At 46.7% G+C, this 27,937-nt stretch overlaps 2 protein-coding genes across 2 annotated transcripts in view; one reads left to right on the forward strand and one right to left on the reverse strand.

Annotated features, from left to right (window-relative positions):
• The window catches only part of LOC119395976 (uncharacterized), a 67,697-nt gene that overhangs the window by 5,540 nt on the left and 34,220 nt on the right, over positions 1–27,937 (reverse strand). Inside the window, exons 13-17 of the mRNA XM_037663005.2 lie at positions 27,544–27,582; positions 27,104–27,235; positions 26,402–26,446; positions 24,930–25,043; positions 21,921–21,959 (exon numbers count right to left, since the gene is read on the reverse strand). Coding sequence (XP_037518933.2) covers positions 21,921–21,959; positions 24,930–25,043; positions 26,402–26,446; positions 27,104–27,235; positions 27,544–27,582 — 369 coding nt within the window. The remainder of the gene's footprint in view (positions 1–21,920; positions 21,960–24,929; positions 25,044–26,401; positions 26,447–27,103; positions 27,236–27,543; positions 27,583–27,937) is intronic.
• On the forward strand, positions 2,580–19,582 carry LOC119395977 (neprilysin-like). The gene is made up of 7 exons (XM_037663007.2): positions 2,580–3,488; positions 4,529–4,867; positions 6,459–6,749; positions 8,987–9,201; positions 10,691–10,883; positions 13,138–13,416; positions 19,311–19,582. Exons 1-7 carry the CDS (start codon positions 2,709–2,711, stop codon positions 19,569–19,571), a joined length of 2,358 nt encoding a protein of 785 aa, XP_037518935.1. The 5' UTR covers positions 2,580–2,708; the 3' UTR covers positions 19,572–19,582.

A 27,937-nucleotide genomic window follows, 5' to 3' on the forward strand; every position in this document is an offset into this window, starting at 1 on the left:
ACAGCTTGCAGCGCCAAAGATTTTGCACAGGCAAAGAAACGCACGCAATTCCATCGCTCGTGGGGTGCATGTTCCTGTCTTCGTCCAGTATTTATAAAGCGGAGCCGTTAAAACCGAGCTTAATCCGGAAACAGCGACGTTCGCCCCACAGTGAAGCGGGTGTATGCCACAGAAATGGGGCAAGCGACACTACTCACATCCGGTCCAGTAAAAATGAAGAACCTATCTACAACTAGCCTAGCGGGTACGGCCTGTTTTCTTGCCGGTGAAATGCCGCCTCTGAGCATAAGTAACGGCTACAAGTACCATCCAATTCCCCCCGATGTTACCCAACCTCAGTGAGGCTGAAGAACGACTAGAGATTTTCGACGACATTGCAAAAAGAAACCGCTGAACCACTTTAGCTCGTGCAAACTGATCTACTGGCTCCTAAATGCTTCGGAATGATTGTGATGCTTTGTGCAGCTTAGCACAGCGACGAAGAATGCTTTGCTTTTTGATTAGGCTTCGCGGCGTAAAGTCAGTGAAGCTGGCACCTCTGCTCTGCTCTACACTGATCTTTACGACGATAAGTCAGTTAAAGCCAAGGATAACATTTTTCGTGCTCTAAATTTCTTAGCAAGTATGATTTGTTTTTGAATTGTTAACGGCTAGTATCTGACCACAGAAAAAAAAACAAGAAAAGAGGAAGGACACTGCGAACATGTGTTGATGCAGATGAGGAAAAAAGACACAAGTAAATGCAGCATAAACAACATTTAACCTTGTCAAAACCAACAATGCGCTATGTGTACGGGTCTCAATCGCTTTTTTTGTGTCTTCATGGAGCGTGGGGGGAGGGGGGAAGGTTTCGCAGGAAAGGTGATCTTGAAATGTGGCTGCGCTATCTGACATCTTTATTTGAAATGCGGTATAAATAAGCTAGAATGTGTACAAGAAAGGCTACTCGATTCATGTACGGGCGCTACGACAAGAACTTCTACCCTACTTCTAACCTTCCCGCATTGAGCCTGCCGTTCCTAGCCGAGCGGCGTCATCTAGAAAGCCATAAACTGTTTTACACCACTGTTCACTCCGAGCGTTGCTCATATATAAAATACATTACCTTCGCAAAAGCATCTGATAACAGGAGTTTTCACCCCCTAAATATAACGCCCTCGTAAGCCAGTACTGGCAAGATCGAATACAGTTCTTACGCCCCATCCACACATTCATGGAACTACCTACCCCCTGACACCCGAAATTTGCCATTTGAAGAATTCTGTAAGACAATCACGAGTGGCCTGCTTTCGAAATCCAATTCCAATAACCACGATTGTTTAGTTTTTCTCTTTGTTTTGTGTGTTAACGCTTACTTTTCAAATTTCTTGTATTCACTCCCGAGATAAACCTCTTAGAGTTGCAGTATGTAATAACAAAGAGAAATACATAAATAAAATGGGTACTAAAGAGCGATGCCATCGATTAAGCAGCTTGACGAACGATGAAAATTTGCACGTAAGTATGTAAATTCCGAATGCCGTGTACATTATCATTCTACACGCAAAAATAAAGGCAGTGAAAGGAAGAGAAGGAAGAGGTAGGCACATTCTGCCGCCCAGCCAGCTGCTGCTTTTCCAACGAAAAAAAAAAGCGCAGTGTGCTCACCTTCCGACGATGCTAGACCCACCGTGAGTGCCACCTCTGTTATTCCTACCCGAAACAGGCTCGCCCGGAGCAGAGCCGCGGGATAGTCTCAGCCCGTGGCGAGCCGAGCTTGCTCCGATGCTCAGGTGGGTCCGAAATGACTACAGGCGGCACAATCCCGCGGCGCCTGCAGAAGTCACGACGAGTTCCGATGCGAGCCACTCGAGCCGCACACCTTCCTCCGCGCTGCCGCATCAGCACCAGCGCCGCGAACGACACCGGCGCGTCCCCCGACGCTCCACGACCGCCGATGGAGAGGTGTCGGGCGACGGCTCCTCCAATGTGGTGACCGACGCCCACAAGCTCGAGTACATCCGAAACATCCTAGGCGGCGCCCAAGGTAGGCTGCCCTTCTGGCCGTACGCCAGCGGCGCCGGCAGAGCCGGCGGCTATGGCTACGGGACGACCGACACGTACGGATCCGGTGGCCAAAGCATCGCCACGGGCGAGTTCTCGGCGCAGACGTCTTCGGAAGTCTATACGACACCCCACTACGCGGAAGAGGAAGACGTCAGTCGCAACACCACGGGTGATTGGGAGGACAGCGAGATGGCGGCAGAGAAGACGGAGAGCGTCGCCGACACCATCGGCGGCAGCTATCCGGAGTCCGGCTTCGACAGCGTCGCGGGAAGTGAAATGGAAAGCGACGTCGACGACAGCCGTAGCCGTTACGGTGCGGACACCACGAAAGGGCACCCATCGAAGACCGGTGGAAAGTATTCCTTCACCGGCGTGTTACTTTTAGTCGGTACCACATTCACTGTTGCGGCGGCGTTCGGACTGGCCGCCTTCTTCTACTCATACTCCGAGCTCGCGCACAAGCCTTCCACCGAAGGAAGTGACATTGGCTCGTTCGAAGGCGGTGAAATAGGCCCTCCGGCAGTCTTCCACGCAGCCGGGAACGTCCAGGCGAGGAAGAAGAAAACCCAGCCACCAATTGACGTGGCCGCTTCTGCAGCCCAAGGGCCATCCAACGTGTTCCTGAAGAACGCCGACAGTGGAAGCGTGGCTTGGAAGAGCACATGACGGGGCCCATGTTCGCGGAAGAAGAAGCGAGCAAGACCACAACCGAAAAGCCACGGCGCCGTAGAAAGATCGCTGTGTGGGAGGGCAAGAGAATCTACAACTCCGGCGGCAGCAACCAGAACGCGAGCACGCCGAGGCCGGCGGCCACGACCGCACGAGAGACGCAAGCGCCCAACGCCGTTCCTTCGAGCACCGAGAGGATTCGGCCTCTGGCGACTACGAGCCGCAGTGACGGCGACGATACCAAAGGGGCGGGTAACAGGAAAGCGACGCGTAGGACTACTCGGCGTGTCATCGCGACGGCAGCGAAGCGGCGCACACGCGCTATCGTCACGTTAAGCGACCAGAACAGGCACTTCTGCGAGACGAAGGTGTGCGAGAGGGAATCGGTGTACCTCACCAGCTACCTAGACTGGAGTGTGTCGCCGTGCGACGACTTCTACAGCTTCGTCTGCAACCACTGGAAGAACTTATATCCTGAAGTGGGCTCGTCCGTCGACTCACTGCTCGTGCAGAAGGTCGAAGAGGACGTCTATCGCGCGATGACGTCGCAGGCGAGGACCAACAACAGACTCATCAAGGCTCAATCCATCATCAGTGCGTGCGTGCACAGGCCCTTTACTGAGGGCCACAAGACTGCGCTAGTGGACTTCATGGGCGATCTGGGTTTGCGCGGGTGGCCCTTCCATCGCGACACCAAGACGCTCCATGACGTCTGGAAGAGCACCAGTCTCCTGCTGCGGAACCTCGGACTGGCCGTTCTGGTTTCGGTAAAGGTGAGATCGCGAGCTAAAAGTAGGAGTAGTTGAAGGGGACACTAAAGAAAGCGAAACGATGGACCAGCTTAGTCTAATAAATTATAACCTGAAAGCTCCATGATCGTTAATTTCAGTATCATGCTCATTAAAAAGAGACATCAATGTCAAAGTTACACTTTTAATTTTGCTCCGAGATCTCAGCACGTGCCGTCACGTATTTCACGTTTTATTCGTATTTAGGCCATACTCACTCAAATAAATTTTCTGAAACTTGATATGCCAAGTGATGGAACCCTTATAGGACAATGTGCTTCATATTTAACGGTAGGAACTACGTCAGCCCTAGTACACGCCATAAAAATCTGTGACGTAACGGCGGTTGGTGCGGGGACTTCAAGGTGGCGTCGCCACCCGCACTTTCTTTTTGCACGTTTTCTCGCTCACCAAGCGTCTTCTCGCGGAAAGCCTGGCGCTATTGGTATTGCGAATGAGTAATTTAACAATATGAGAAAACTCGTTTTTCTCTTAGTCTACCTTTAAGCCAAGCTACGAAATGTGCATAGCTAGTTTGGAACTGCAAAGAAAACCAGCGCAGGTACGGAAATTCGGAGACAAACTAAGACGGCAAGCATTCTAGACACGATGAACTCGCGTCCCTGGAAGTCAGTAGGAAATAGAACTAAAGCGCGATGATTCGGAAAAATCGAATTCTGCGGCCATGAAATGAGGCAGCCGTATGATTTTTTTTTTTCGTGGCCGAGGTATACACACAAGCGATCATAAAACGCTACCTATAGGCGCATGCGAAAGTCGCAGAATTTCGTGATAGAAATGTAATCTCGTACAAATGTCCCTTTGTGTAACTGCCGATTACCCCGTCTAACTTTTTGATCTTACTTGTTTTAATGGAGAGTTCCCCCCTCGCTGAGCTTAAGTAGAAAGCCGTCAAGGTGTACACTGAGCTTGGATAGTTTGACCTGTTACGTCTTAGTGGTTACGGGAAGCATCACTTCAATTAAACCCAGGGTGCCCTGACTTTCTTGCGTGTCACGTGACAGGTGGAGCCTGATCCAGAGAACGAAGAGCGGTACATTATCGCACTCGGCGATCCGGACGTGCTGATCGGCCAGTACGGCAGCCAGGAAAGCGCGCTGCCCGAGTGGTACTCCATGGCGGTAACCAGCTGCTTTAAGGTGTTCACCAGCGGCAAGTATGTGGATATCGCACGGCGGGTACGCGAGTTCTCCGCCCGACTGGCAGAGGCCGCCACCGACCGCGGAAGCGAGGCGTTCGCTGCAAACCGCTTCAAGCTGGTGCAGCTCAAGCACCACGCTAACCTCATACAGCTGCTCACCTTCCTGTTCAGCAACATCACTGTTGTACACAGTCGCATGAAGGTAATCATTCGTCGAGACAGGTTTCTTTGTACATTCATAGATGCCAGCGTTTCTTCCTGATAATCTGTATTGCGTTTCCTGATAAGAAATTTTCTTCTGATAGCAGTGTACATGTTCTAGCCACGTGCTCATTAGACTGATCTCGTACGTAGATACGCTGTCCTCCTTGTGACAAAACGCCTTTGATGTCGGCGGTGACTGCGGCTAAGCACTTCGCGCATTGTAATTGTGCCCATAGGCAAGCTCAGGGGGTCTCCATTAGGGGTAGCAAAGTTTCAATGCAGCGACCCCCTCCTCCTCCTCCACCGACCACCCGCTGGTCGAGTCCGAAAGAAAACAAGCTTGGCAATGGATTTTAGCATGAACATGAAGCGATGATGGACCTCTCACAGCGGTTCGTCCTTGGTTCCTTGCTTTCCGGGGATAAACGTGAGAAGTAAACAGTTCTTGGAGCGCAAGAAAACATTTTTGAAGTAGAAGAGAAGATGTGGTGATCTGAAGCTAGCAACTTCCGCGGAGCAAGCAAATTGTCGAGGCTTCTCATGTTTCCTGCAGTTTATACCCACAAAAAGCATGGTACCTCTTCACACAGCTGAACTTAATCGGCACCTTAATATTAAATTTGAAATAAAAAAAAAACGGGGGTTGGGGCACCATTGATGAAGCAGGGAGGTAGGCCGAATTTTTTTCGGGTAAGGTGGGGGAGGGGATGGGAGGCTCAACCATACGTTATGCCAGTTAGTACGCATAGGCAGGCGTACGGTTCCCCATTAGGGGGGAGGGGGGCGTAGCTTCCCCGCAGACGCCCCTCCCCCTTCATCCCCGCTTCTGTTGGGCCAGTCCGGAAGACATGCTTCACAGTGGATGAAAAAATTAAGATGAAGCGATGACGCGCTTCTCACAATGGCCTGCCTTTGGTCCCTGGCTTTCCGCTAGTAAAGATGGGAAGTAAGCAGTTCCTGGGTCTTCGGCCGCCGTTATCGTCAAAAACTTGCGTGGTCATAACCGTGCTCTTTAAACTATGACGCGACAGGTCCGACTAAGTAAAAATATGGGGCAGACATTGCGCAGCTTCTTAAGTGATTAATGGGCGGGCAGCCCCCATCCCGCTTTAATCACCATGATCCGAAGGGCGTAGCCAGAGATGTTTTTTTTTGGTGGGGGGGGGGGGGGGGTCCACTATACGTATGTTCGTGGGTGCGTTTGTATGTGTGCGTGTATATATAGGCAAGCGAAATTGACAATTATCGGGTGGGGGTTGACCCCCCACTCCTTAGCTACGCCCCTGCATGATCCACCGAAAGGAATGCGACACGGAGGGAGAAGCTGGAGTTTCTTCAAGTTCAACAGCTCTAAAGGAAATGTGTGTTAAAGCTTTCCAACCACGGAAAAACTCCTACATGTGAAGGCGTCTGGATGCTCGGAGCCACGTTCCGGCAGGCTCGCGCGAGGTTCGCTGCATCGTTAATTAAGCGTGGATAGATTGTGAATGGAACACATCGACTTTGTGCTGCAGTACGCATAGCAAATAAGGTGAGCTGAACATGCGTCGTGTCACGTCTTATAACGTTTTTACGACGTTTTACCGCAGGTTCTGGTGAAGACCGAGGCGTATTTCCGCGACCTTCGCAACGTGCTGCACGTCACCAAAGGCGTGGACGTGCTCAACTACCTGGGCTTCCGCGCACTGCTGCACATCTCACCACTGCTGCCGGACCAGGCACTGGAGATGGCCTCGCTGCAGATGAAGCAGCTGACCGGCCTGCGCCGGCTCAACTGGCCCCGGTGGCGCCGATGCATCCGCATGTACGAGCGTGTCACGCCCGCCGTATTTCTGCACGCGTACGCCGACGTGCGACAGAACGTGCCGAACAAGGACAAGGCGAGATTACGTTCCTTCGTTTCATTGCAATCTTCTCACTACTGCTGCCTGTATGCATTTGATGTGCCAGTCCCAATGCATTTTCAACTCGGCCACAGTGGCAGAGTGCCTAGTATTGCTTCACCCTCTTGGTAGATCTCACGCATGGCACTGTTTTTAACCGATTGGATACATTACACGTGACTTTCATTGTTTTAACTAGTATATGCATTTTACGCACATTTAGTGCGCAGGTTTTTAAGGCCCTTATACAGCCACCTTACACTATCATAGACCGCGCACCGTACCATGTCCTGGCGCTCTTTGGACATCAGCATGGCCCTTGCGCAATTAACCACCACATATCATCATCATCAATGCATTTTCAGTGTGGCTGGAAAACAGGTATGCGCTAATTATTTGATTAATTGTTGGAGTTCACGAAATTTTAAAGAAAGGAACTAGCTACGGCATAAAACAAGGATCTGCTGGCGAAGCGGACTTTTTCAAAGAGGCGGACAATAAATGCGCAAGATACGTAATTGGGTAATGATCGTGAGCTAGTGGGTACTTATTTACGGAGGAAAACAGGGTAAACTAAACGATTCCATTGTTGTAACAGCAATATTACTGTCTCCTCTTCCTTACACCATTTTATTTCACGCCACTTTTAGTTATGCACAATATTTACACACGGAAGACGGAGAAATGAACACAATTTCACGAAGCAGCTAAGGTTTAGCGTCTTGAAATGGGCTGGTTGATTCATACTGAATTTTTCCAATGAAACAACGCGAGAACAAGACGAAGACGAGAGGACGTGTTTGCGTCGTCTCGTCTTCGTCTCTTCTTTTGTTCTAGCACGGTTTCGTCGTTCAAGTTTAGCTAAGTGAATTCTTAGTTTAAGGCGCTTATTGTAATTTGTGAATAAAATCGAGTCCTTTCTCAAGCAGCACCCAATTGAAACGAATCTAGAAACAAGCACCGGTACAGGAATGAGCGCTGTCGCGCTTCTCGCCAGAGCTTGATGCTGTTTCATGTACTGTCTTTCAAAGAAGGCATCTATTTATCTAACGAAGGAAAGACCACGTAGACGATGTGCTATTTTGCATATCTTAGAATGGCACATGTGGCAACTGTCATCCTGAGGGTTTTTTCAGAGTGAATAATATGCCACGAAAGCACACGAGCCAGAATTGACATGGGGAAACGTGTGCGGCAAAGAAATCATTGTATAAATATTAGCAAAGCAGTGGTAATTCTTTGATTATCTCTTGCTTTTGCTAGTGGAAATATTGTTGGTGTCTTTCAGTAATTCCATCCAAGGAGTCGAATCCAGCTCCTAAATTCTGCTCAAGGTCGCAATGTGGACAATGTTTCGTAAACGGTCAAAATTAGTATCCATCTTCTCAAGCACAGGAGTACAAAGCATACCACAGTCGGCATTATCGGACAAAAAGCTTCGCAACTGATAAATGTTTTCCGCGGTCCGAAGGTCCGCGGGACTGACGCCCGAAAATCGTCGGTCTCTGGTTTGATTTCCTGACCGGCATAAATTTTTCGTTCATCGCGCTGTTTCTTTGTTTTCTGAAAAACCCGCATTTCCTATCTTTTGTCAGACGCTCTCTCGCAAACATTGACAGCAATTTACATATGGATTCTATCAGCGCTTTATCAATTTGCTATCCCGCACCAGACTTCGGGCAGAAGTGTTCAACTAACGCTATTCAGAGTCGTACGGTAAAAATCATGCACCTCTCCGCATGGTTATACAATGTGTACACTATTGTAAAGTGAGTCCACTGTAGGTCGAGACCCCCTAAAATCGTACAGCAAAAAAAAAAAAGGAGCGCCTTTTATAAAGGAAGTTTATTTACGATGCCGGCTGCAGAAAACACAGTCAAATTCCGACGTGCAAAGGGGAAGGTGTCTTCACGGCAGTGATAAAAGCTATGCAAAAAAGCTAGTTTTGCGGCAATCCACGGGGATCATTTTTATAATATTTTCCGCGAATCACGGCTGAGGGTGCGGGTCATGCACAGGAAAAATATGGTATATGTTACAGCTAGAGCCAGAACACAAACATATTGTTGTAATCATGCCACAGCGCGCCCCATTTCTTATGTGTTTCGGTCTCCGTTGTAAGCCAACCTTACAAGAAAAAATTCGGTTTCGATTGTGAGTCAACCCGCCAACTTCGGATTTCAAATTTAGATAAAATGAATCGACCTACAATCGTGTAAATACGATACGCGCAGGTGTGGAGCTTGCTGAACGACATCCAGGCGAGCTTCGTGCTGGCCATCAACAGCGCTCCCTGGATGAGCATCGACGACAAGCTTATGTTGAAGGACCGCCTGTCGCGCATCAAGATTGAAGTGTTCCACAAGTTCGTGGCCAAGCGCGGGCACAAGCACTCGCCATCTGAGTTTGTGCCGGACGTGCAGCCCGGAAACGTCATCACCGTCTACAGGCGAGTAGATGATGGTTTTTTGAGTTGTGAATGGATTCAAGTAGATCAGCTAGTTAGGCGAGTCGGTACATCTGCATCTTTACGCGCAGCTAGAAAGAAATGACACTAGAAGAAGAAACTACGAAACACAAACGCTGTGTTTCGTCGCTTCTTCTAATTTGATACTACTTCCTTAGCGCTGTGCGCAAAGGTGCAATTGTGAAAGAACGCGCTGCTTTGAGTCGGCACTGTAAATACGTGCTCGGGCTTAAATTCGCTCCTGTCAGGTGAGTTCCTTATTCATATTAACGAACAAATATGACATATGGAGTTGCAACATCCTTTCCCTGCATTCACGCGGCCCTCGCTGGAGTTATGATTGAATATATCAAAGAAAAGTGCGCTAGGCATGATATCGCAATCATGAGAGACCTTGGGTTGACACTGAGATGGCACAGATATCTACTGCGATAGAATCCATGAGAGGCACTGAGGCGTGCACAGAAATCGCATGTGTTTGCTACGCAACCAGTGGCGGGTCAGGTAGGATTCCTCGAAGTGCGCTGCCGAGAGAGGGAAGCCGAGATTGGAGCAGTATCCTTATGGTACCGACCATAAATGGCAAATATTCAACGTCAAGCGAGCGCCGCCAATGTTGAGAGATTCGACAGCAGTCCCACCGTGCACACTCGTTCAGTTCAGGGACATGTTGGCAACTGCAACTCACGGTGCTCGCTCTGTACTCCTCCACGTGACACCAGGGCCACCGTAGTCGCAGAAAGATCTTACGATACAGATGTTCGAAACAAAAATAATTGGAGCAGAAATATAACGGTGATAATCACAGATTACAAACAATGTAGTCGTTGATGTAGTTGCTGCTAATACTAGTTCCGGGCGCTATGAGATGCGAAGCATCTTATGGCGGAGTTCAATCCGGTGGTGGTGGTGGTGTGCGGCGTGACCACCCTTACTGCGCATGCGCAAACCTTCTCCACACACTTCTCCTGACACCCCCTCTCCCCCTTTATTCTCTCCCCCTCTGCACGCCCACTCCAAAACGCGGGCTCGACATGCTGAAACGCTGTTTCGCATCGCCTCATGGTCCCCTTTACCGGGAGATGGTGCGATTTTTTTGGTGCGCACGGTATCCCAACAAAGATGCTTCGTTCACAGGAACATTACGCTCGTATCCGAGGAATAAGAACGTACTTTTGTTGCCACACCATACTTTGTAGGGGCAGCTAATAGCAGTGCAGGGACTATCGTCCTTTTATTTTTCACTGTGAGCCCGAAATGGTCTAATAAAACTCGTTGCTGGGCTAGTTGGTGCATAGACAAATATAGGAAAGCGGCGCAACACGGGACAAAGACCCAGACGTATGCATGTTCCCTCGTCTATATCTTTGTCCCGTATTGGGCCGCTTTCCTATATTTAGCCCTAAATGGCAATTTTCACGTCGTGAACGATTGTACACTTACTTTGTTCTCAATCTGCCGCACGCTACAGGACTCTGGCTAGGCAGCTGATGGAACGACGCCTTACGAGAATCAAAATGCGCCGCGATCCAACGGTGACCAAGTGGAAGGGCTCGGTCTTCGATACGGTGCCAAAGTTCGACAGGGACTCACAGAGCATCTTCGTGCCCATGGCCATGTTCGACCCCGCGTACATGAACGACCCGGAGTCTATGCTGCTGCAGGTAATGGATTGCGCAGTGCAACTCGGATAAAGTAGCTAAAGTGGTTGCTTGGGCGAGTTGGTACGACATACTTCACATAAAAAATAGCGCTAAAAAAACCGCGGACAAGAGAAAGAGTACCACCGAGGTGGCAAATGAACGCGCATTCACGAAGATAACACACCGGACAATAACAGCTGCGCCAATAAAAAAAAAGCAGCAAAAGGGGACTAATAATATTTCTCTTGAGACAAGTAAGTTGCCAAGGCCACCCAACGAGCTAAGATATATAAGTCAGAGCCAGTATACCCGTTCTACAATCTCAGCCTCCTCGATTGCGTTAATTTCGGACGCTATGCCAAGAACAACCCGACGTTTGGAGCTTAGTCAAATTGGCTACTCAGTATGAGCTCAGCCGTGATGCGCGTATTCTATAGAGTCGAGATAAGCTTGCCTCTAAAGCACCCTGATATACCATGGATGAAATGAACTAGCAATAGCCAAGAAAGACGAAACCTGCACCGTTCAGCGACACCGATCATTGTCTAAACAAAGGTGTCACTGCTCAAAACGGACCGGACTGCATTCAGTAGGACTCCTGATGGCCCGATCGGCAGCGTGCTGCTAACCCAGGGGTCTCAAACTCGTTTCAGCCAGCTGGCCACAGGCACTACATGGGGTCCCGCAAGCGCCGGGGCAGTGTGAGGCGGGGGCCGAGGGGGGGGGGTGTAGCGCTTGGACAAGGTGACAGCTAGCGCTAACATTGCCGTTTGAAACAGAGCTTTGTTCAAAAAAAAAACACACACACACACACAAAGATAAAATATACTGACAATGCGCAGTCGTGAAAAGCCTGGGAAAGGGAACACCTTGTCGCGAAGCACCACAGAAGGGTGAGAGAAGCATGCGTTTCGTATAATGTGACATTATAATGTTAGGATATCATTATAATAGGATATCACGCGAGTTAACATAATGTTAATTCGCGTGATATCCTTTCTTGGGCTTAATAAGTTTTGAAGAGTGATGAAAGATCATTAGACGGCGATCGCAGTTTGATGGACTTGTAAAAATTAAATGAGATTAGCTAAAGCGGCAAAGGTGTTCATGAAGATTGCTAGAATATATGCTCTCTGACCTTTGTAAATTAGCCGCATAATGTCTATAACGGTTACATCCCCAAGATTGTGTACGCATACAGAATGAAAAATAATTTCGTAAACAGATTGGGACAGGGTATTTATAGATTCGCTATGTGTCAGCATACAACCACAAAGCCCCCTATGATACCTTATCGCCTTCCGGGGAGAAGAAGCAGAATTTTTAGAACGATAAAACTGGGAAAACTTGCCAGAGCCTTGTCTATACAAATGAGAAATTGTCCGGCAGTGAGGGCTTTGTAGCGCCTTGTTGCAGGGACCCAGTATTCGGGCCTGCGCCACAAGCTGTTAGATGATTAGCTATTAACAAACCTATCACCACTTGTTTTCCGATGCCTCAATACTTGTGGCACGGCATGGTGACACATGGGAGTGATCTATGAGCGCTGTATTCAGACATGTTTACGCTTCAATATAGTTACGCTGCTAAGCTTGTGGACACGGCTTTTATTTACAGGCGCGACGGCCACGATTGGATCTGGAAGAAATGCAAGATTGCCAGTGTATTTAAATTTCGGTAAATGCTAAAGAAGCCAGTGTGCTCAAAATTCGTCCGTACTCCTCACAACGGCGGACCTCACAATCATCGTCACAGTTTGGCACTAAAACTCCGAATTGCACTTCAAAGCAAACAGCAAAGCTTTAGAATTAGTTTTTCAGAGCTTGCGTTTATTAGTTCCTGACAAGAGTGCGAAAAGGATGTATCAAAATTGTCGTTCTTCGCTTAAACCAGTCCAGTATTTGTCGGCGTACGCAGCTCGACTGTCAAGAGAAGGTGCTGTCCGAGGCAGCAATTTTTACTTCTTAAGCAATAGCGTTGCTCTGTGGTAGAATTTTTGTTTCCTGGAACCAAGACACCGCTTGAACTAACGAGCGAACACAACAGTACATTGTACACAACAGTACAGCATTTATGCGGAAACTCGGAGATGAGATTGGAAACTGTGCACAAAATAACGAAACCACAGATTTGACCCCCTCAAATCAATCAATCAATCAATCAATCAATCAATCAATCAATCAATCAATCAATCAATCAATCAATCAATCAATCAATCAATCAATCAATCAATCAATCAATCAATCAATTTATTTCTCTTAACGTGCACTTGCAGCTTCCCAGAGTGGCGACCAAGGTGATCGGCGCGCTCTTCGCCGGCATCCACTATGGCAACTTCCCGCAAGGCAAGTTGCACTGGTCGGTGGACACCGAACTGGGCTACCACGACGTGCAGAAATGCCTGCAGCGAAACTACGCGGCTTCAGACGCAAACGCAGCGTCCTCGGTGGCCGGCGGCGTGAGGTTGCGCACAGAAAAGACAACGCAGTTTGATGTGCTGGAGAGCTTGTCAATCCTACCGGCCTTCAAGCTTTTCCTCAAGCACGTCAACCAGGTGAGTTACCGCTGTCTGTAAGCTGCTGAGCGGACTTCCAGCGGGTACAAAAAATTACACCATTTCCCGCTAAAGGGGACCATGAGGCGATGCGAAGCCGGAGCACTTGCGCGATCGCGTTTCGTTGGCGTTCTTTGGGCATGCTATCGACCTCGCGTCGTGCAACACGAAGACGAACGCTATGCGCGTCTTGTCTTCCCTCTAGCCTGGCCGTTAATTCTCCAGGGCGAGCGGGGAACGCGGTCGGCAGGCGTGCGAGAGGGGGGCAGCGTAGGAGAGGAGAGAGAGGGGGAGGGGACGCGCATGCGCTGGTGCTCATCGCGGCGTTGCGCAGGAGGGAATTTCGGCATGTCTAGCCCGCGGCATGTCTAGCTTTCAGAGGAAGAGTGGAGAGGGAGAGGGGAAGTGCAGAGGGGGAGGGGAGAGGGAAAGTGGAAAGAGGAGGGGAGAGGGGAAGTGGAGAGGTGAAATTGAGAGGGGCAGAGAAGAGGGTGAGTGGGGAGGGTATGCGCATGGGCAGTAAGGGTGGTCACGCCGTACACCACCACCACCAACACCACCGGATTGAACTCCGCCATAAGATACTTCGCATCTAAAATAAGTGATCGTGTTGTTCGGCGCGTTTATTGATTGTGGTATGCTGGCCGCAGCGGTAGTAGTGGCGTTACGGAGGCGTGAGCTGCACTGAGCGTGATAAGTGAGAGTAAAGAACGAAACGCAAGCACGGCGCATGCGCAGTGCGGAGCAACGCAACTGAACTATTTTCGCAATATAGCTTTCATCACGAACGTATAAGGCAAGATGGTGGTGTCTGTCGAAGAGAGAGCCTACCGCTTCGGATCTTTCGAGTCATCGGCCTACACTATAAAGCTAATTTATTCAGCACTAATGCTGGTATTTTACTTAGATTTGGGAATAATGCTTCGCCAGCCACGCACTCTCGATCGTTGTCAAAATACGCTCTCGATTAGCTGCACAGAAGGCTTAGCGGGAATCTGGCAGTGTTTGGTGTCGCCGCGTCGACATGGCGCCACTGCCCGTATCTGGTCTTTCGTTCATTCGCCCGTTTCACATGATACGGCGACAGCAAATCAGTCGAGATATACGATGTTTTCTGTGGCGAAACAAAGTTAAGTGCGGTTGTATGTATCTTTCTCTTCAGTAGTGAGTGTTACTACATCCAGATGATGCCAAATGTGTTTACGTTAGCGTTTCACTCCCTTCTGATATATTAAAATAATATTCGTGCCGCACAGTGCATCTTTCCTTAGCGTTAGCGTCGAGGTGCACGCTGACACTAACGTACACGTTTTACGATGTGCTAGAACTCTGTGCAACCACCTCAAGTTTTAAGGTAAACATCAGTTTCCACGTCCGGCTCATTCACAACAGCGAATGTGATCGTAAATTAAATGAGGTTTTCATTTTTTTTCCTCACAATATTTGTAAGAGGCTTAGAAAGCTCTTCCGTTGGGTCAGTTACAGCCTAAGAAAAAATTCCCGTGTTTGAACGTCGCAAAACCAAGTTTGTCGAGCGAGAGCTCAGTTTTGCTCAGAGACTCTGTTCGACAACGTCAGAATTCTCGGCGCGAACGCGCAGTAATGCTCACGTAACTTCAGAGACGCTGGCATGACCATGGCTGAGCTTGAAGGTCAGAGTCACATAACTAGGATTTATCTGGGTGTGTACCTTGAGGTTTAAAGCTATCGCTTTAAAATATAAGCTTCGCCAACGGAGCCGCGGCTCCCCTGTCTCCCACCTCTGTAAGAGAGTGGTGTCAGCTGGCAATAATAATTCTTGGGTGTAACGTCCCAAAGCATGAGGGACGCAGTAGCGGAGGGCTCCGGAAACGTGCTTGTTTTAGGGGCGAAGATTTTTAAGGCGGCACCCGTTCGTCCCTCGTAGTCGTAGTCGTAGTGCGTAACCAGTCTTACGCTTTGACCTCCAAGGTGGTGCCGGTGGGAGATTTTTCCTGCGCGTTGTTGAACCATAAAAAATTCGCAGCGGTAGCTAAAAGCCGACTTCGTCTGTCTTTCATTCCCATTAGCAGCTATTCTTTACCTCCAAGGTAGTGTCTGGTGAGATTTCTCCTGTGCGTGATTAAACAATAAAAATTTTGTTCAAAACGCCGTTGATTGATGAAATAAACCAACGAAAGACGCCAGATGTTTTGTAAAAGCAAAACGGAAGAACGCCAGATGTTTCTAAAGCAAAACGAAAAGACGCCAGCTGCTTAACGAAAGACGCCAGATGTTTTCTAAAGCAATGGTTTTCTAAACAATGAAAATTCACAGCGTACATGTAAAATTAAAGTGAGCTGCAAGTTGTCATAACTCATCGAACCTTTAGTATAAACGCGCCCGATCTCACGTCGGTGATGATGTACTGGGCAGAATTCACGGAAGATTCACGGTTTACCGATGAACCTCCGCAGCTTCGCCCACTCATCATCATTCACTCAGTGGATATGCTGTGATTTTTTTGTGCTTCGCGTAAGCACTTCTTCTATATTATTTTAAGTACTACGGATATTGGGAATTAAAAGTTGTTCGTTCTTATCTAAAATATGAAGTTTGGCCGAGATTTAGGATAAAATAACGTGAGAAAACTTGCCAAAACCTACAAGGTTTCTGCCTAAAACCAGCGACACCAACGCATTTCTCTACATTAACGTTAAGTGCCCCAACGAAAGTGAGGAATCGTAAGAAGGCCACATTTATTCCGAAATGTCTGTCAGCCAGCGGGAAGGCTGAGGGCGCTCTCATAGTTGAGTACACAGTACTCTGAATCACTTACCATTTGTTCGAAACACGGCTTCCTAGATTTAATGATAGGCGGGTTAATGTTCTTGCATAATAGAAAGTAATTCTATATATGGTAAAAAAATTCGGCAGATCCACGCACTGTGGGAATCGATGTAATGCGAAGCAGCCAGCAAAGAGCTGCATACATCGCCTTGTTTGAATTTGAGCCAAATGTAATCATTCGTGCCATGGCATCTAGTCCACCATATATCACATGTTAGCCATGCACGCATGCATGCACAATCTAGTATGCACCATGCCAATGAAACGCATATTCTGGTATATACAATGCATGACCTGTCGCTTATGTTCATCACGCACTCGTGTCGTGCCATACCACTTTTGGTATATATCCAGTTAACAAAACGGCCGGAAACACACCATGACAGTGGCATGTAAATCATACCGTACATGACATGCATAACATGATTGGCATGTTAAGACCTCTCATTTATGTTCGTCATACAGTCACGTCGCGCAATATCAATTTTGGTGTATATCAAACGAGCGAAATGGGCGCGAGTGCACCACGAGTATAGCATGTAAACCATGCCATACATGACATGCATGTCGTGATTCTCATGTTAACACCTTTCATTTACGTTCGTCATACAGTCGCTTCGCGCAATACCAATTTTGGTGTATATCAAGCTAGCGAAACGGCCGCGAATGCACCATGAGCGCAGCATGTAAATCATGACATATATGACATCATGTCACGGTTTTCATGTTACCACCTGTTATTCATGTTCGTCATACAGTCGCGTCGCGCAATACCAATTTTGGTATATATCAAGTTAGGAAAACGGCCGCGAATGTATCATGAGTATGGCTTGCAAATCATGTCGTGCATGACCTGCATGTCATGTTTCCATGTTACCACCTCTCATTTACGTTCGTCATGCAGTCGCGTCGCGCAATACCAATTTTGGTGTATATCATGCAAGCGAAACGGCCACGAATGCGCCATGACCATGACATGTAAATCATGTCGTACATGTCATCCATGTCATGATTTTCATGTGACCATGTCTCATTTACGTTCGTCATACAGTCGCTGCGCGCAATACCAATTTTGGTGTGCATCAAGCTAGCGAAGCGGCCGCGAATGCATCATGAGCGTGGCATGTAAATCATGACATACATGACATGCATGTCATGGTTTTAATCTTTCATGTTCTTTCTACAGTCACTTCGCGCAATGCCAATTTCCGTGTATATCAATCTACTGAAACGGCCGCTAGCGCACCATGAGCGTGGCATGTAAATCAGATTGTACATGACTTGCATGTCATGATTTTCATGTTACAACCTTTCACTTACGTTTGTCATACGGTCGTGTCGCGCAATACCACTTTTGGTGCATATCATGCACGCGAAACGGCCGCAGATGCACCATGAGCGTGGCATGTAAATCATGACATACATGTCATGGATATCATGGTTTTCATGCTACGACCTGTTAGTCATATTCTTCATACAGTCACATAGCACAATACCACTTTTGGTGTATATCAATCTAGCGAAACGACCGCGAGTGCGCCATGAGCGTGGCATGTAAATCATCTTATACATGACATGCATGTCATGATTTTCATGTTACCACGTGTCAGTTATGTTCGTCATACAGAAATGTCTCGTCATACCAGTTTTCGTGTATATCCCTTCATTTGAACGGCCGCGAGCGCCCAGACACCATGTCATGTAAATCATGCTGCACATGACATGCGCGTCATGATTTGCATGTTAGGACCAGTCATTATGTTCGTCATGAACTTTGTCACGCCGTACCAATTTTGGTGTATATGAAATTAACGGAACGGCCGCAAGAGCCTAAGGTCGTGGAATGTAAATCATGCTGTTCATGACATGCGTGTCACGATTTTCATGATATGACCTGTCATTTATGTTCGTAATAAGGCCATGTTATGACACACCAATTTCGGTATACATCCGATTAGCGAAACGGCCAGGAGAGCACAAAGTCGTAGGCGGCTAGATAGATAGATAGATAGATAGATAGATAGATAGATAGATAGATAGATAGATAGATAGATAGATAGATAGATAGATAGATAGATAGATAGATAGATAGATAGATAGATAGATAGATAGATAGATACGCTCAAAGTCGCAGAAGTTCGCTAAGAAATGCTTCGCATTTAATAAACTAATCTAAACGCGCTCAAGGGATTTGCATCACGAAACTCCGCGAACGTGAAAAGCTGGTACGCAACGTTGGAATGCTTCATAGACAGCTCATTAGCGGCACGCTTTGCTATCTTCCAGACCACGCCATGAAGCGCCCCTGCAAGTTGTCCAGAAACCACGATAAAAATATAAAAAAATATATGGTATGGAACGGGTTAAGATAAGGGCTGTGTACGACAGAGTGGACAATAAGGTATGTCATAAATTGAAAACGGAGTCACATAATTAGCAGAATTTAGTGTGAACATCAATTAGTACAAACGATTCGGCAAACAGGTACGAAAGTAATGGTTGAGGTTCAAGTCAAGAGAGATACTTTAAGGCGAAAGCCTTCGATGCCTTATCGAACGGGAAAAGTGACCGTCGGCGTCAACACGAAAGGCGCAAAAGTCCCGTGGTTAGAAATAAAGGCTCGGTGGCGCCATCACGTCATCGCAGACCACCAAAGTTTGTGACGTCATTATGACTACACTGCACGAAAACATCGCATGCGATGGTGTGTTGATCACGGAGGCAGTGCAATACCAGGTGAGGCGCTGTGACGTCATTATGACGTCAACGCACGAAATCATCGCGTGGTCAAAGGTGTGCTGATCCCGGAGGCAGTTCAATACCAGGTGAGGCGCAGAGAGCTTGCAATGCCTCCGATCCTGGAGGCAGTGCAAAACCACGTTAGGTGCAGAAAGCTTTCGGGGGATGGCGGGAAAGGATCAATACATAGACTGAGAAGGAAGAGAAGGTTAACCGCAAGTTTACCGACACAGTCAGTGCGAGTGCCACTGTCAGGCGTCTGAGTCTTGCATTGGGGTGGCTTTAGATTCAGAAGGCACCAGTCGATGAGAAACACGCGGTATTTTTTGCTTTGTTTTTCGTCGCAGGTGAACATCGAGGACTACGGCTTGCTGACAGGCCTGAACATCACTGTCAAGCAGCTCTTCTACATACTGTACACCAAGGGGTTGTGCGAGACGACGGATGCGGCCAGGCGCCGGGAACTGGCCGAGGAGTCGTTGTTTCGGCCGCCGTCAGACCGGGCCAACGGGCCCCTGAGGAACTCATTCAGGTTTCCCACTTTCTGGGAATGCGCCAGCGACTCGCCCATGAATCCGAACCAGAAGTGCACCATATGGACGTCGTAACCGCTCACTACATTTTTTCAGGCCCTCCATTAAACACGCACGTCATTCTTCGTCCCATCAATGTTACTGACATTTTTCTCTGGACGTTATGACTGACTTAACACTAACGTCACTTGACTAAATCAGCAAAACCACTAATCTTTAGTTGGATTTTGCTCCAAAGATGTCCAACGATGTCGAATTGTAGATTGGATTGCTTTGTTGCACGTGGATGCAAACACTACGCAGGCGAGCATGCCATAATGAGCACGCCAATAGTTTTTATGTTCAAGTGTCTAGGCCGGGGAGGAATAAACGGAAATTTTATTTTTACAAAAGAACTTGTGGCGACAGCTAAAAACTTATGTTTTACGTCGCATAGCAAGCTGACAAGCACACCGGTAAAATGCACTGGATCCTGCTATAATGTCTGCGAATAAATTATTGTGTGTTAGTGAGCGGAGAATATAATCTGCTGCAAATGTGTTCGTCTTTAGGATAGCCGTAGCAATATTTGAATGTAGCAATACGCGAATAAAGATCAAATCAAATGCCTTAACAGTTATCTTTCATGTAGATTGATTGGTTCGCCTATTGCCTGGGGACGCGCAGACAAGTTTTCGTGCCTTCTTTCTTTTCCGCCGTTGTGCGTATCTTCAGTTGTTAGCGTTTGTGGTGTCGTGACTTTTCTTGTGTCCGTATTTGCACGCCCCATCCTTTTTGAAGTAATACTTACCAACTAGCTCAGCTCTGTTATTCTAAGCCTAGAATTGGTTCTATTTAACACACCTCAGCTCACCAACCAAAACAAGATGCCCTGTGTAAGGAACTACTGCCGCCGCTTCAGCATGGCACAAACTCCGCGCAACCGTATTCGGTCGCTTAATGTTCACGTTTGAATAATTAGGTATAGGATTGAAATAAATTCTTAAACCAATTTTCTCAGAATGTTTTCGGTAAACTCTCTCCATATTGCCACGGAAACTGCCATCGCTCAGTACAACGCAGGCGTTGCAAAACAAGCGAAACTCTGAAGGCATCGTTACGACAGGTGAAGCCAGCCGCAGTTCACCGGCTGGCCCTTCATACGCACGAGCTTCGAGCGAGCGGCCCACGCACGTTGAGAAGAGAAAGACGGCGTTCGAAGGAGTGGCTGGCGAGAACTACGAATTTCTAGCTGCTATAGCCTGTGGAGCACTGGACGAAGGGCCCCACCCGCATTAGTTGCTAATAGGAATAGCTAATAAACGTTTACCCCTCAGAACTGCTTTGATTATTTTGGCTTAGGGCACAAGTTCGACCCTTAATAAATAGTGTAAATAGTAAATCCTTGCGGTGAGCGTTGTTACAGTATCATCTTGTCGATAAAGAAGTCACCCACCAGTAAAACTAATTGCTGTGACTTAAAAAGTCGTGAGATACACGTACACACAATTTTATTGAGGAACATCCTGCGAGACGATGCCTTAGGGCAGCGTCGCGGGCCGCTCCCGCGTGGGGACGGGTAGCAGAAGTAGTCTTGAAATCGCTAGGATGGCATCACTAACTACAGTGAGCACTTTTCCTGCAAGCAGTGCTAGCGAAAACATTTAGCTGTTTTTCGGGTTTGAAACTTTCTGAATGCACCAGCAATGTTTTCTCTACTGCAATAACGACATCATGTTGAAATAGGCGACCCCGATGCGCCTACGTAGGTGGCATGACCACGCTTCATTGCGAGAAAGTTGGTAAAGTTAGTTAATGTTTTCACATGTTATTGACTGTAAGTGACGAGTGTGCTAAAAGAAATGTAGCGATATCTCATTAGCTGCACTCCATTAATGGGATTATACTCTAACTGCGCTTTTCTACAAGATCACTACTTCGCGCAGTAAATTGTACTGTATGAGCACTAGAAAGGTAGACGTGAAATAGTGTAAACAAATAATTCTACTTACAGAATTGAATTCTGTCTGGCCATAAATTACATTTCCATTGAACACCGCTAGAGCTACGGAGGTTAAGTTTGTTTTATATGCTCTAAAATGTGCCGGTGTGGTCCCTCTCACCTTTAGTCCTATAGTTGGAATGAAAAGGCCTGCTTGTTTTTTTCGATATAAATATAACATGTCGACAACAGCACTGATAAACAGATTTCATATATTTATTTGAATTCGAAGAAACGTTCAGTCAGTGCTTTAAACTTCCTCCGCCGATCATTGCATAATTTGAGGGGGCTGCACTGCAGCAGTCAGTCGGCTTCACGCAAGCGCAGCTCTATCTTCAGTGGGTAAAACATCACTTGTCTGTATTTTACATGACTAAATAGGTACGTGATCTTTTTTTCCTGTTCCTGGACGTATTCACCCAAAAAAAATTATTTGCTCTCACCTCAGTCACCGTGGAGCGTCGGCGAATGCACTCTCCAACCTGCAATTATATTGACAATGACAACGGTTGTGACGATGTTATGGTGGGTTCAGGCATGAAAATACGAAAAAAAATGCGCGCTTGTATTGTTTTGAAAGAGCGTGACCTTGGGCTTGTTGGTAATGCATCTTAACACCTACAGCGCACCGAAGGAACAGGAACACGAAGAAACGACGTGGACGCAGCGCTAACTTCCACCAGATGAGTTATTCACGAAGCAGTTACATGACAAATATAGGAAAAACCAAGCAACGCACGCAGGCGCATAAGTACGCAGGTGCATAAGTATTTTATAATATTAATCTCTTGGTTTTCCCTATATTTCTCATGTAACTGCTTCGTAAAGAAATCATTTGTTGGAAGTTAGCGCTGCGTCCACGTTGTTTCTTCGTGTTCCTGTTCTTTCGGTGCGCTGTAGGTGTTTATATATTGCTTTGACATAACAGAATTTGCGTGACTCAGTTTGATCTATCTGTTAATTTAATGTTATTATGTTAACGAAAGAACAACACAACACGCGCACTTCGAAAGAATTGTTCTCGCAGCTCCATTCCTGGACTCCTTTTATTCAGACAAGCTTTTCAGCATATACTACGCAGCCATACTGTGGGATTGAATCAGCTGAACCAAATGACCGGCTGAGGCAACTAAGCGTGACCTTATCCTCAAAAAGTGCACGTCGCAGTAATGCCGGGCATAGGGCAATTTCTGTTCACTTATGCCGCTCTCTCTTGCGAGCCTGACATTAAAAATAGTAAGATTGTCACAAACGAAAATTGAAAGTCTCTTGTATCTATATATCGGCATATCAGATAAAGGAAGCCTTTCGGCATTCTGGCCTTCGAATTTCAGAAGGATAAAATTAGACATTGCTCATGTTTATAAAGCGGCTATCACATATGCGAAAGACACTGTTTAATTATAATTATGAAAAGGAGAACGAGATGTAATCGAGGGGAACTTATACGTACACCGCGCCAAAGCACGAAGAAGTGGCTTAAAATAGAAAAAAAAATCCCCGAATTGCTTTGCAGACCTGCGAGGGATATGAGCATGGTAAAAGAATATCTTTTTCCGGGAATGGTCAATAAACTGGTTAATGTACATCGAAGAAAGTTGCTGTGTAACGTCTAGCTTTTAGAGACTGAGGAAAGCCTACCGGAACCGTACTGAAGAGAACACACGCGTCTGTGAATTGTATAAGAGTCAAGGGAGAATGTAACATGCGTTGCGTTTTTTTTTGTCATTGTTATGGAATACTAGCAAAGATTACTTTATTAAGGCGGTGGCGTCGAGATGTTATAATCCGACACCTAGAACTCATGGAACAAATTAGCGCGATCCTTCCTCGCTATCGCAAGCTGCGGGCCACATAGAAAGTGCCTACATCTCACCTGAAAGTTTAACATGTATGTAATTTTTGAGAGCTATAACATTGCACGGATATTAAGTAATGTTGCATGCATTGTCCCTCGCGTTGGCGAGGAGGCCTTGCGCCATGTGGCACGAACGGCACTAACGAGTCACAGGTGGCTTGCTACTTCTTACGGAAATGTGGATGAATACCTGGTAAAACTTAATTCATGCATGGACGAAAGAAGGGAATTTTAAGGTCTCGTTCCTTTGTTTGACACAACCTTAACAAACCTTAGTGGTACAACGTTTACCATCTCACGCACTTTTCATTGACGTCATAATTTGGACTGAAGCTTACGATGTGGGTCTTTGAAACTTACTGCGCTCAACGAACGACAAAATAGGGAATAGATTTCATAACTCGTTGGGAAGTGTTAAATTGAGCGATAGTGTTTAGCCTTGTACAATTCTTGATGACGTTACTAGGGAACGCATTGATTTGTCAGTACTCTCACGTGTGTAGCCCAAACGTTATTTCTCGCACACCTCGTAGATAACACTTATATTTGAATATATTGACAATATGTGACCTACAATGACGATCTGAGATGTTGTGATCGAGTCAGAGATGCTAAAGAAATGAGAAGTGGCGCCAGCATATCAAGTCACACAGACAGCCTTTGCTAAACCATCTGAGAAGTTGGCTTCTTAGTTCTTTTTTTCTTTTTCATACTGTTGAGAAGTTGGCCAGACGCACAGCCTTACATTCGGTGCACTCGGCCAAATGTGATTGGTTCCAAGTACGTCTTAACCTATGCACGCTTGTTCTTCAGTTATGCCATCAACGCTGTGCGCACCCCCTCTGCCCCCCTCCCCTCCTCCTCCCCCTATTATGTTAACCTTAACTCCGCAAGTCTATTAACATACACATATCTCGTATTTGTTGCAACGTGCCCTATATGAACGCCTACGTAACTATCAAAAGCCCACGCAAGTTCGCATACTGGGGCCAGACAAACGAATAAAGGCATAGCCGCGGATTCGGAGTTTCTCATGATTTTATCTCTCCAAAAGAACACCTTTGTGAGCACAAAGCTCAAAATATTACGATTATTTCGCAGTGAAGTTAATATACTTGCCTAGTTATGCTTTAATGTGTCTTGCTGACTTGTTATATTTTTTCATTAAACCGTGCTCTACTACTTCAACAAGCATTTTATTGTGTCCATTGCTTGAATTCATTGATTTAATTTTGTCCCTTTGCTTTTGTTATGCCACGCTGTTGATCTTTCGACCAGAGTACATTGTCAAATAAATAAAAATATTTACCGAGGCCTTGATAAGTACTGATGTGCACCAAGTTATAATCGGAAGTGTTTAGTTGCTACCTGCCGTCATAGTTACTGTGTTGCTGAGAACGAGAAAGAGGTCTCGCGGCTCGCACCTCGTGCTCAGCACAAGGTAACGCATGCAAGGGGGGCAGTATATGAAATTACAGGTTTGTCATTGATTGGCAGCTCAGTAACGAGCCCCAGGTGTTAGAAAGTATTCCAGAACCTCCTACGGAAACTGGCATACAGGTTTTGGCACGTTAACTTCACCGATAGATCTTACCTGTCGAGCCACCATGTTGCGCATGCGCAGGGCTTCGGTGTCCTGGAACTTCTTGGTTCCGTGGCCGGGCAGCGCTGGGGAGCGGCACATCACGACCATATCTCCGCTCTCGTTCTGCATGATTTGGCCCCGGATAATCGATGCGTGCAAAAGAAATATTTGTACGTCAAGTTGGACAACACGTCTGAAAAAGTGACACGGAGCAGACTGGAAACAATAAAGTGGCTCTCGTGTCCGATGAGGCTCATATTGAAGAATATTGCGAAGGTCTTAGGCTCAGTCCTAATAGAGGACGAGTTTTTTTTTTGTTTGTTCACCTTAATTCATTCCTTTTATGTGAGAATACACTTCAAGCAAAAACTACAAATTACGCCCCTTACATTTTAAGCTCTTTATCGATGATTTTTGCGCAAACTTTACAAAAAGTGATTGGGGACAGAGAAGGACCACACACACGGCACATAAGAGCGCAAACTAACAACTGTTTATTAGAACTATGGAATGAAATATATACGGTGACCCACGCATGCGCAACGCTGCCCTAGCTACGACGCCCCCTGCTCTCCTTTATCATCTTGATTTCCATATCGGTGAGCGCAATAGAAGGCGCGCTAATACACTTGCCCTCTGCTGCCGTTCTGATAATGAAGGCCTCGACGACCTCTCTTTTGGTGCGCTTGCTCGACGTGTGCAAAATGTCCGTTTCTTCAAACAAAGGATGACACGTGCACCTGCTGCAGTATGGAAATCAAGATGATAAAGGAGAGCAGGGGGCGTCGTAGCTAGGGCAGCGTTGCGCATGCGTGGGTCACCGTATATATTTCATTCCATAGTTCTAATAAACAGTTGTTAGTTCGCGCTCATATGCGCCGTGTGTGTGGTCCTTCTCTGTCCCCAGTCACTTTTTGTAAAGTTTGCGCAAAAATCATCGATAATGTTTAACCAACTAGCCCACTGCCAAGTTTTTCTTAAGCTCTTTATTGTTGAGCCTAAAAGCACAACGAGTTCCTTGATCCATTCTTCGTTCAAGTTTATCTCTTGTATTCTAAGGACAATTGCCAACTAGCCATGATCTTAGTATCGTGCAGAGTGACAATGAAAAATAGACATGATCATCATGTTTGAAGAGTGACCACTCTTTCCTGTGGATATGATGGGCAGTCTAGTTATGCGAGCTAACTTTTCCTTTTGTGTAGCACGCGTTCGTTCTTGGGCGTGTTTATTGTCGTTTTATTCTTCAATGCGTTTTTCCGTTAGGTTTAGTTTCAAAGAAAAATGAATTTCTACAGAGCGAGTGAAGTAGCCAAATGCGTAGTGCTTCTATCCTCTCCAGTTAGACCTACGTGTTCGTTTGTATTATACAATAATAACCACCATGTAATCTTTTCGCGCAGTGTAAATAGTGCATTAATTTGCTACGCAAAATCACATTAGACGCGTCCCACGTGTCCGTGGTAGTTGTAAGCACGTACCTTTTTCACGTCTGGGTAGAGGCGTCTGGCGTGACATGCGAGGATCTGAATAAAAAAAAACAAAAAGTACAAGGGAGGGAGCGGGGGGGGGGACTTGAGTTACGCGCAGAATTGGGAACCCAGAGTATTCACGTAGTAATCTACGCAAAAGTACAGTAACTAAACGTGTTCAACAGAAAATTGACAAAATATTTTATTTTCAACTTGGAGGTTACAATGTGGCACAAGTTATCTCACTGTCTAACGTGAGGAAACTATGCAGAAATGTTAAAGCCCTGATGAGCGGAAGTTCATGTTATTGTAAGATATTGCAAATACATGACTGCCTCAGATACGGCAAACAGGTCGTGGCCCTCAGAATAAATAAAAATAAAACTCACAGGAACCTTTATGGATTCGACTAAAACGACTCGAAAGCGAAACCTATCCGGTGTGCTATGTTACCGCGCACTTCATACCATGCGAACGCCGCTTTGTTTCTTTTTTTTATTTTGCCATGCAAATGCCGTAAAGCCGAAGTGAAGGCGCAGATTGTGCGGTCACTTGATATTTGCGGCTTTTGAATTTTTGTTGCTGATGGGTAAGCCGCAAACACGAAGAATACGTGCAGCTCGCATGCGCACGTGATATTTTCTGTACAGCTTCTTGTGATTCCGCAGAAATATAAAAACATTTCATGCTAACTCACTACTTGGCACGTACTTTTTCTATGGTCGCATTGTCCATGTACTTTTCGTATTCGGCCAGCAGCTGGGTCTTCATGGCTTCGTTTGTGGTGTTGTCGTACACCTGCCGGGCGCACGCTTGAACCACGTGAAAGTTTTGAAGTTCCCACTATATGCAGTTAAGAAAACGAAGTATATAGAATTTAGATTCGAAATTTTAGGCGCGAAGAAGACGACGGACGAAAAGGGAGACACACACACAGGGCGCCCTTTTTGTCCGTCGTCTTTCTTGCGCCTACTATTTCGCATCACGCAATACCAACACACCCAGTTGCTCACTCTCAGATCGTTTAGAATGTAGACAAACGAATGAGTAAATATGTCCCTGTGCCAGCGAAGTAAGAAACCACAGTGGATGCTGGTATAGAGTGGTCGCTTGTATTTCTAGTCGAGTAATACGTCAGAAGCATTTCTTACCTGTCCTTTGGTCGTCTCGAGGTAGACGCAGGTGTGAACCTGAAACAGCCAAACATAATAAAATTAATTTTTACCTTGAACTTTTATCACTAGGCACAAAGCTATTTTTTGGTTGGTAAAAAACTTTCATTGAGTGCCCTGCAGTTTGATGACCCGGGCTCAGGTCTCCCACGTCGGGACATCCACACGTTGCCTAGTCGCCGCTTCGCGGGCCTGCTGGCCGGCCCAAATTTGGTCAGCGAGCTCTGAATTGTGAATGGCAGCGGCCCACCTCGTCGAGATAACATCGAGAATGATGCCTTTAGCACTTGCTTCACATACTCAGAGCATGTGTTTGAGTGTAGCAGGTTCTACATTGCCGACCTTGGAGGTGCTGTCGTGATAGATATCAGGG

Source organism: Rhipicephalus sanguineus, chromosome 6, assembly GCF_013339695.2.
Source record: "Rhipicephalus sanguineus isolate Rsan-2018 chromosome 6, BIME_Rsan_1.4, whole genome shotgun sequence".
NCBI lineage: Eukaryota > Metazoa > Arthropoda > Arachnida > Ixodida > Ixodidae > Rhipicephalus > Rhipicephalus sanguineus.